Source organism: Montipora foliosa, chromosome 11, assembly GCF_036669935.1.
Source record: "Montipora foliosa isolate CH-2021 chromosome 11, ASM3666993v2, whole genome shotgun sequence".
In the NCBI taxonomy this organism is placed as follows: Eukaryota; Metazoa; Cnidaria; class Anthozoa; order Scleractinia; family Acroporidae; genus Montipora; species Montipora foliosa.
Genome location: NC_090879.1, coordinates 45,419,947 through 45,430,780, shown reverse-complemented (window position 1 = coordinate 45,430,780; position 10,834 = coordinate 45,419,947). Strand labels below are relative to the sequence as shown.

The 10,834-nt window shown below is 38.8% G+C and overlaps 1 protein-coding gene across 1 annotated transcript in view; it reads right to left on the bottom strand.

The window, feature by feature from the left end:
- Window positions 1-3,881: 3,881 nt before the first annotated feature.
- LOC137977208 (transient receptor potential cation channel subfamily A member 1-like) overlaps window positions 3,882-10,834 on the bottom strand; it is a 20,195-nt gene continuing 13,242 nt past the window's right edge. The window contains exons 7-10 of the mRNA XM_068824472.1: window positions 8,963-9,830; window positions 7,836-8,039; window positions 6,119-6,294; window positions 3,882-4,134 (exon numbers count right to left, since the gene is read on the bottom strand). Of these exons, the coding sequence (XP_068680573.1) occupies window positions 3,882-4,134; window positions 6,119-6,294; window positions 7,836-8,039; window positions 8,963-9,830 (1,501 nt within the window). The remainder of the gene's footprint in view (window positions 4,135-6,118; window positions 6,295-7,835; window positions 8,040-8,962; window positions 9,831-10,834) is intronic.

Genomic DNA, 10,834 nt, shown 5'->3' with positions numbered 1-10,834 from the left:
CTTTAGGTTTTCATCGGGAGCGGCAGTGGGCTTGATTTACTTGGTCAAGAGCTCATTAGCTGGAGTGAACCCACCTTGATAAACCGTTTTCCCCCACTTAGTTAATGTTAGATTTCTGACTAAGATGCCTTTTCTTGTTTAATTTTGTACATTCGTAATATAAATGTAGACAATAAGTGGGATCATACTAGCGTAGTCAGCAGACCTTAAGTACACTTGAGCCTTACTTCAAATGTGAACGGGTTTAATTTCAGCTCAAGTAGCCCACTTTGAGGCCATGGTAACGCGTTACCTTCAAAGAAGCCGAAATAATACTCTCAAGTCTAGTTCAAACCGAATGTGACTAAAACATCACACAAATACATACGAGTAACACACGAGTACATACGAGTAACATACGAGTAACATACGAGAAGCATACGAGTATTAAGCCTAAGCGTTCGTTTCAGTGATTAGGTCTTAACTCTCTTTTAACATTTTTAATTAGCTTTCATTTTGCGGTTCGGTTAACTTCAGTTTTTACGAGTTCGTGTGAAGAAATAGCACTCGTTTACTGATTAAGGCTAAGCGCTCGTTGAAGTGATTAGGCCTAAGCACTCTTTTAACCTTTTAGCTTTCAATTTACGGTTTGGTGAACTACACTTTTCACGAGATATGTTACATGTTACTCGTATGTACTCGTATGTTACTCGTGTGTTACTCCTATGTTAGTCGTATGTTACTCGTATCTACTCGTGTGTACTCGTATGTTACTCGTATATACTCGTATGCTACTCGTATGTATTCCTGTGGTGTTTCAGTTAGTCACGATCGTTCAAACCGTCCTTACTAGCTTACTTATCTGCTATCAAAAAACATTCCGGAAACGGACGCCAATCAAACACATTTGCGGCGTAACCTGATTGACAATCCGATTACTTTCAAAGCATACTTTGAATTCTAATATGAAAACTCGTCACGGTAAGTAAACACGGTCGATCTCAAGTGTAGTTGAGCTCTGGTCATACTCCGCTAGTGTGAACCCACCTAATGAGATCGTAGAAATCATGAAGGAAGGAATCGAATAATAAACAAAAAAAGGGCAGGGTCTGAAGAAGGTTGATAGAACATTTTTGAATGAGTAGAAAAAAAAGGTAAATGAAATACTGAAGAATATTATAATGGCAAATATAACTGACACCAACATACTTATTATATAGATTTAGTCAAGCCTAAAAGCGGAGCTCCCGGGTTATTTATTCTTAAAATAAGTTAACCCGGAGTGAGCCTGTAATCCAATCGCACCCCAGTGCTGGTCAGTGATCAACTTCATGAAAACAGCTGACCTTGATGAGCTCTAAACTTGAGCCCCCGTTATGGTCACGTGGTCACATTGGCATACATGCCATGCCATTATACTGTGTCTATCGCAAGGAAGGTGGGACTAATTATAAATTGTCCATCGAATTAAGGGGAAGTGAGGGAAGGAGCCGTAGTGGAAAAGACGAATCAGAATCACCAGTACGGTTTTAGACCAGTACGGTTTTAGACCTCATCACTCTACCGCTATGGCTATCTTAGAGCTTGTCAATAATATTTATGAAGGTTTTGAAAACAATCAGTACACTATCGGAGTCTTCATAGATCTTAAGAAGGCTTTTGATACAGTCAACCATGAAATACTTCTGGATAAACTAAATTTTTATGGAATTAGAGGAATTCCATTGGCCTGGCTTGCTAGCTATTTATCTCACAGACAACAGTGTGTCATGGTTCATGACCATACATCTACATATAATACGGCTGTATGTGGGGTTCCACAAGGATCAGTCCTTGGACCTTTACTTTTTCTTTTATACATCAATGATCTTTTTCTTGTCTCAAACCTCCTGTCAATCATTCTCTTTGCTGATGATACTAATATCTTTTTTCGTCATAATGACTTGGCTACCTTAGTAACCATCCTTAATGTAGAGCTCACTCGTGTTTCTTCTTGGTTTAGTGCTAACAAACTCACTGTCCATCCTGACAAGTCTAAATTCATCATTTTTCACCCACGTCGTAAACAGATTAACCTCTCAGATATAAACATTTCTATAAATAATTCCCCCATCACACGTGTGCAGGAAGACAAATTCCTTGGAATTATCATTCATGAAAACCTATCCTGGAAACCGCATATCTCTGTTGTCTGTGATAAAGTCTCTAAGATAATTGGAGTTTTGTGCAAGGCAAGGCGATACTTACCTTGTGATACTCTGAAAACTTTATATAATGCTCTTTTCCTGCCTTACATCAATTATTGTACTGTAATTTGGGCTTCTACGTACGTTTCTTACCTTGAACCACTTTATGTACTTCAAAAGAAAGCCATCCGTATAATTACTTTTTCACCCCCACGCACACCTTCTAAACCCCTTTTCTCTAAAAATAATTTTCTTTCGCTCCATTCTATCTTTAAATTCCATATGGCCTGTTTTGTTTTCTCACATTTTAACAATATTCTGCCTACTCCTGTTTCCTCAATCCTTCATTTTAACCATGAATATCACGATTATTTGACTCGTTCACGTTTTAATCTTCATAAAACCAACCACATGTATGAATTTGCTATCACCTGGCAGGCTCCTGTTATTTGGAATGATATTCCGTTAACAGTGCGCAACAGCCTTACATTAAGTAACTTTAAGAAAAAAACTTTGTGGACTGTTTTGTTTTGTTTTGTTTCCTGTTATTTGAAACAATTCTACTAGGAGTACTTGTTTATGCAATTTATTTAATTATATTATCCTGTGTGTTTGTAAATTAAGTAGTTAGATTTAGTTGTATAAGTATTTTAGCTAAAGCCTTCTTCTATTCATGCAAATTTTTCAAATTATCTTTGCTGACCATATGCCATTTAAGCCTCCGGCTTTGGCTGTTCTCATGTATTCTTCAGAGTTTGATGTGTAACAATAAACAATAAAAAAGTGGAAAGAATTGATCAATGAATTACGGAGACATATTAACAGCCTATAACAAAAAAATAAAATAAAAATAAAATAGAGGGAAAATAGGAAAAAAGAACAAATATCTGAAAGTAGAAAAGAAATAAAATGTAATCAAGAAAGGCTATTAGCTAAGCAAACAGAGGAATGTGCTTACTACAATTGACTGCTTTCTTTCAATCAATATGACAAGAATCGAAATGGGAATAAATTTAAAAAAAAGAGGCTGATATGTGTGACAGAAGACCTCCATGTTCTCAGGAAAACAAATATGTGAAATGATATTAAGGCTCCCTGTCGAAGGAGCCCAGATCGGTTAATCTCTCATTCTCTATCATGTGTAAGAGTAGGCAAATGAGAAAGAAGACAAAACAAACATTATTTTATCCCCATACCCATCTATACTACACACATATACACACACTAGACAAAACGAGATGTTTGTGATAAATTACAGTGCGACGCGCCTTACCGTGGCCACCTAACAAAGTATTTTGCAAATTATCCGCCAATAAGAGTGTGCAAATTTGATTGATAGTCACGCCTCCTTGCAAAGTTCGTACGGTTGTAAGTTAAACACCGTTGCATGGGTTGTTCAGATGACGTATTTTCACGTAGTTGTGAAATGTGAAAGTTTATTGGGTGGCCAAGGTAAGCCGCGTTGTACTGTAAGTGCAGGGAAAATCAGTATTAAAAAACTAAAAAAGTGAGGGGACGTATAGGATCAAACGAAGGTGGTACAAATCTGCATGTAGGAGGGTTAAAAAATTCCACGGTATTAATATCTCTAGACAATAAAAGTTTTCATGTTTTGATGCGACATTTACTTCTACTTTATTTGACATTACTTTTGCCTTAAAGCTTATTCACGCAATGTTTACAGGAAAGAAATTTATTTCCAAGACAACGCGATTTTCAATCGAGACCACTCTCTAGAATGCCTTTTACTGCTGTTGGTGCGGTTTGCTGTAGGTGATGGTAAATTTCCCGAAGTAGTCTGGACTGGTCTTCAACAACATTACAGAGTCGATCAAGCCGCGCGCGTTGCTCAGCAACCTCCGCTGATACGCTGCTATCCGCAGACTCATCATTTGCCTCGTCGCTATTGCTGCTTCCATTGCTTTTACTGGACGACTTTGAAAACAGGTCAACAGTCTTCTTAAGCACGCTGCGAAGATATATATAAATTAGCAAATAACTAACAACTATTTACCAAAGTGAAGGTGGCTATGAATTCGCACCAGAGAATATTTTTTAACTTTGCAAAAGATTTATCTAAGCCTATTTATTACTTTTCTATTGATGAAAATTGGGGTCACGGTGCTTTCGTTTTTGAGATGTAAGCGTTTAAAAACAAAATATAGGGTGTTTTTCCGTAGCTGTTTTGTTGCGATGGAGACTTGTTACGTCATATCAATGAGTGTAGCTTGCTAAAAAAATTAATCGTGTTTTATGTGGAACCATACTATTGCCGTTACGTGATCATGATCAGTTCGGTATATTCAATCGTTCCAAATATAGTACAGTCTATTAAGAGTACTGAGACTGTTTAGAGCCTGCTAAATTAATGGCACCAACGGCTACACAACTCCTCGCGTGAACAGGATGCAATAATATTATTGGTGGACATGTCCGTAACCATGACAAAATCAATATACTCGCACTAATATGGTAACTTCGTTTTACGCGACGAAGATATAAAATTACAGAAAGAAGAGAAATCTTGGAATTTTATCGGTAGCAATTTTATATGTGAATAATTCTTACCGCATTTAATTAACCTACCTGTGACAGAACAAAAGAAGGCCAATTGTCGCTTTGGATAGCGAAAAAATTGTAAAAATATTTTGCAATTGTTTCGTGGAATGAAAGAATGTCAGTCACCGATCCGGGATCTGCAAAATCATCCCCAATCATACGAAGTAATGCCAGATTTTGGGCCCATCTTGTCCACCCAGAATTACCGTCTTTCCCGTAAAAACTAATTGATCTTGACGGTTATTGAAAAAAGGAGAGGAAAATATAATACATCACAATTTGCAATTGGAGGGAGGGGAGGGGGGGGGGGATGGGAATAAAGAAATGTGAGACCTTAAAAATTCATACACTCTAGTGACTGGACATGGATTAGGCGATAAGTCGCCGAGACACGCCGCGGAGACAAGTCGCCGCAACAATTCGCGTTGTGTGGCACGGTTAATTTTGTGAAAATCATTGTCACTGCGGCAGAATTCTGTCGCCGCGATCAGTCGCACGAATTCAAACTGGTTTGCAGCTACAAAATTATGCCAAAGCAAGCGTTGTACCGTGTGTACAGTTCCGGCAACAAGTCGCTGCAACAAGATATAAATGAACCAATGAGAGAGCGTCATATGGTCAGTCATATTGAATTAGAAAACTAGTTCATATTCCCCCTCATACGAGATCACTGCGTGTGCATCAAACAGGCGTGGTGTCGCAGGGACTTGTTTTGCAAGTAGTACACACGGAGCGGCAACTTTTCGCAGAGACCTGTCGTTGCGACTTGTCGCCTAGTGTGTCCTGGCCTTTACGCTTCCATTTCTATCATATTTATTTAGGTTTTGCCTTCATATAACTCTCAAACTGAAATATTCAGAGATGGCTTAATGTAAAAGGCACTTAAGCAAGAATATATGATATTGATGATTGCTTCTCTATCAGATCCGAGATACGAACCGGGACTTATGCCATCTGAAGTCAGCTTGCAATTGCGAGATTACTTTCCCTTGTTATCATCATTGTAGAGAGCCATTCTCGCCAAATTTATTTCATTTCGTATTAGCCATATATTTGTGTTTAGGATGTATTTTCTGTTTTCTTCAAGAACAACAAAGCCGCGAATTCGGTTGCTCGCGGCCTCTCAGTGCGTGTCCTGTCATTTATACAGGAAAACCGATGGTCACTAGTTAGATGACTCAGTGAGGGATACTAAAGCACCAAAACGTGGCTTGACATGCGCACACAGTGAGACGTAGTACACCTGCATTCATCGATCCACTTCTCTTGAACGTAAGTTCAATTGTCGTGATTTCTGTGCGCACGCGTTGTCTCGAACTCACCGTCAAGTTGGCTGAAACATGCCTAATATCAAACACCTCGATCGGTGGTCCCAACTGAATCTGAATACTCACGCTTCCAAGCTGCTCCTTTGATTTGGTCTTACTGTCAGCACTGATTTATGCAAGTACTTTCTGAGAAAGCGAGGATATCTTTGATCGATATCAGTTACGAACTCAACCTGTGTGGCCAAGCGTCTCATATTGGCATCTCGCTGAATGCTGTCAATATCTCCGACTGCTAAACCAACCTTTAAAAAGACAATTAAACGACGGGGATCATTTCTTCATGGAACAAGTTCTTATTAAACTTTCAAAGGAAAGTTACTCGTGTAAGACCGAGCTAGCGACATGTACGTGCGTGAGAGATGCACGTGCACCATACTCTCTGGTGCGTTAAAAGAATACTGCCTTGCCACCCACCGCCCAGCGGTAGCTTCAAATGACTGCTAGTTCTTTTCGACATGTAAAAAAAAAGCGAAATTTCTAATTGAAAACGGTAATTATTTTTTATCAAATAAAATTTTTGGCACTAAGAGGGAAGCAGTTAAGTGGAAAGAAATGCTTTGCGAATCACATCAAAATGTGGACAGTTAGGTCAGCGTTTTGATATTTTATACAGTAGGTTCGACAATTTTCGACAACGCGAAGTGCTTTCAATGACGAAACGCGGTTCTATTTATTCTAGGACAGAACTTATCAGTATGGCTTCTTCACAGTGGGGAAACAATGATCGTGATTTGTTCAGATCAACTGACCGTTTTCGGTTACGGCTGGGTTGGTCAAGTTTCTCCTTGTTCGACAGTTTGCGAGGAAATTGTATTTTGATTGTTTGGTTGATTACTTTCTTTTTCAACCAGCTCCAAACTTTGTTCAAATGATTTGAAAGTACGAGGAGTTTCCGTGGTGTTTATCTGGTCGGGCTACTCCATTAAAACATTGAGCAGGGGCACCCAACGTCAATTTTCGGAAAATATCTGTTCGGAAGACGATTTGAGATCTAGAATTTTCGAAACATTTGTTGTAAAATTTCGTGCTTGCTTGCCTGTCCTAGGATTTTTGAACATCTAAAATATGGTATAATTGCCCATTTTTAGCTATTTTAATGGATTTTTACCTTAAAAAGGTCACCTAGAATTTTCGGGAGCCCTTTTCCTGGCTGAAATTTTCAAAAAGGTAGGTTTTGATCCCCATAATTTTCGGATCACAAGACTTTCAGCTAGGAAATCCGAACAGATGAGAAATTTTTAGGGGATAAAAATATGCCTATATCTACCGATTAAATACTAGAATACGTTTGACAATGCTATGTGGAAGTGGTTTTGAGCTATAATCTCATTGGGACAGAAAGCCGCTCTTTTTAGAAGATACTGAAGGTAAAAAGCTTTGACAGTCTCATTTTTCGTCGGCGAGAGAGCGAAAGGAGGTTTGAATTTTCAAAATGGCATATGGCTTGATTAGCACAGAATCGTAATATTTTACGGAAATTGTAATGATGTATGCACTTTTGAGAGATTATAAAATACCATCCACAACTGTAAATAATAGTAACCTTTCTCAAAAAAGTGCGTAGCCTTAAGCACTGCAGATCTGTTACATTGCTTCTTCAAACAATTCCGTATTTATAATTAATTATGCATGTATTGAATTCTGCATATAGGCGATTCTGAAGTGATGTCTTGTGTGACTTACGCCACTTTTTGCACTGGCCCTTTCTTTTTGCCAACTCGGAATTCAAAAGCAGAATATAAGGCGCTTATTACAATTCCACAATGGGTTTCTGATAACTTACCAACAAATTCATCAACAAGACGGAAACCATCATACAAAATAAGACGACAATGAACGCAGTAAATTCCGGGATTGGTAAAAGTGGAGCTCCATTGCGTTCGTTAACCTGCTCTTTGGCTTCAATGATAATAGAGCCGTAGTCAATCTCCCCGATCATCATGATTGTCGTCTTTACAAGGGACCACCAGAGACTGGTGAAGGAATCCTGAAAGAAAATGTTTCTTTAGTAAGACTTTCTCAGATTTGAAATACAACGTTTTTTCAGTTACCTTAGACGAAACTACAAATTTCTTATTCCTCCTTTTATTGCTTGCAAGGAAACTTGAGCTTTTGTTCTTTTTTTTTTTTTCATAGGCTAGAATGGATCATATTGATACGATACGATTAAAAATTGTTTACGTGCATTCTTTAGATTGCACAATAAAAGTGTGTACAGTACATCACTGACATCATTCATTGACTACCTTAAGTATGGTTCTTTTTTGTGGATCTGCAAAATCCTGCGAGTTTTCTCAAGAAGGATCGGGCTTCATTGAAAATTTACCCAATTTTGCTTTTTTTGTTGGATTTCATCTTATTGCAACAATTAATGTACAGGCCCAGGTTGTTCAAAAGGTGGATAACGCTATATGTAACGTCGTTTGAACAACTGGGTCCAAGAGAGCAAGTTTCGTGCGTGATGGTACTAGTACGTTGGTAATGGGACCGGTAATGCGTCTTTCCACGTTCTGGCTTTAATATCCTTTAGCACAACCTGGGTTTATAATTAGATCGTTTCACTTTAAAATCGTGTTAGGTTAGATTTTTAGAGGTAAACAACCACAGAAAAACCCACATCGTCAAAATTTTGCGGGACCCTATCTTTGGGCCATCCATTACACAAGAACATATTAAAGAAGACTACCTTATTATTGGAAATTAATACTCATGTTAATTAACGTATTTGAAATTAACGCGACTTGAAAGGGAAATGTGCTTCCCAATAAAGTAAATGAACGCGAAAGAGGGGGTAGAATTGCCAAAAAATTAACGCGTCTGGTACAGACTTTCATTAACGCGACTTAAATTATCTCAAAATTTTTGCCTTGATTTCATGAAGTGTTAATTTCCTTGAATAAGGTACATTACCTGTTCTTTAAGGAGAAGGAAAAAAGCCAGCGAGAAAGCGAATATTATTGGAGTGAAAACCACCACCACTCTTAGAAAGGTCCTCGTCACCTCAAAAAACATGGAAATGTAAATTCCGAAGTAGAAAAATCTTCTCAGAAACAACACCAAGCTGATGTATGAAAGCAAAGTTACGATGCTTGCTAGCGGCCACAAAGCCATCGACTTCGAGAAGACGTTTCTCTCGACGAAATAGGGAATGACGAAGCACAGAGCTGAAAGGTAGCAGGTCCACTCAATGAAATTCGTGAAATGGGTCAGGTATCTCCATCGCTGTACACCGATCTGGTAAAGTTCTCTCATCATGTGTATGAAGATAAAAATGGCAATCACCACGGGAGTCCCAGTGGAAAACGAGTTCTTATAGCGAAAGATCTTGTAATCTTCCTGGTCGGATTGAGCAGAGTTCGCTTTATGAACGAGCTGTTTGCCTCGCTCAGTCGTCGCGAAAACGGTGAAAAGGCAAACAAATGCTAGGTAGGACAAGAAGTTAATCCAGAAGAGGGGCAAGCCAACCGTTCTCCACTTCCACTGGAGAAGCGCTTGTGTTAATGGGTGCATCAGAAGATCTTCACGTTCCCACTCGACCATGACTGCCGGACCGAAAAAGCTATCTCCATGTGATTTGTTGTCTTCTTCGTTTTCAATGTCGCAAGAAGCTAAGAGACTGAAATCAAACTCCACAAAGTAATCGGGGTGATGTCGTGGAAGATCCGAGTGAGTTACACATCTATCCAATACCTCTCCAGCAAGCTTGGGCATGGTTTGGATTAGACCTTTCATGGGGTTTATTCCGCTGAAAGCTTTACATTGCAGAATGTCTTTCCACCTAAATGCCGAAAAAAGTCTAAATCAGCTTAATATTTTCAGGGTCAAGACGGCGAACAAGAGAGGATGAGGCAAGAGAGCCCCTCCCTTGAGATAGGACGCAGCTCTTTACAACCTCTAATTTCATTTGATCCCTTTAGGACGCAGCTCTATTTTTTTAGGGTTGGGGTCCATCTTTGATTGGTTGTTTGTTTTGGTTTATTATTTTTTGAGCCAATCCCGAGAGCCGTTGTAATAGCTACTTACTGACTCAAGTCAGCGGATTCCCATGCCCCATCATGGTTTCAGTAAAAATTAAGGACATTTGCGCTAATTGTTTGTGCGCAACGTTACTGCGCACGTAACGTGACTGTGATGTGTCACGCATTACTTTGAGCATTGGTGAAGTTGAGGTTTTAAAACCTTTGAAAAAACCTTGGGCGATAAGTCTTGCACAGCGTTGGATCAAAGAAGATCGTGATCAGTCAAATTTCATTTTAAAATATTCATGAAAGTCAAGTAAACTACTGCACGACTGATATTTGCGTTGTTTTATCAGTCATGCACTAGTCTACTTGACTTTTATAAATATTTTTGAAACATAAGTTAAAATAACATGGCGAAAAAAAACGCCGGGGAAAAAATTCCAGGCCGGCAAAAGAATGCCACATTTATTTCCGAATCATCGTAAAAGATTTGCCAGCATTAGACTCCATTTCATGCTAGATCGAGTCCAGCCGTGAGAATTCGAAAATGGTTTAATGTTTTTATTACCCTACGAACTTAAGTTCAAAATGAATGCATGTTTTTGAAGTTCTTTTCCTTTACTTTCGTGAAAATAGAGCAGTATTTTCTTCCTCGCCCGCTTGACTAATTCGGAGCTGCGTCAAAACAACCAGCGATCAAATTTCGATGATGAGCATGACGGCAATGGAAAGATATTATACAAAATTAATCTCATACCCAGATCTCTCTCTGTCACTGGAAATGTGAGATCTGGTAAAGTTCGACAGTACACCATTTTTC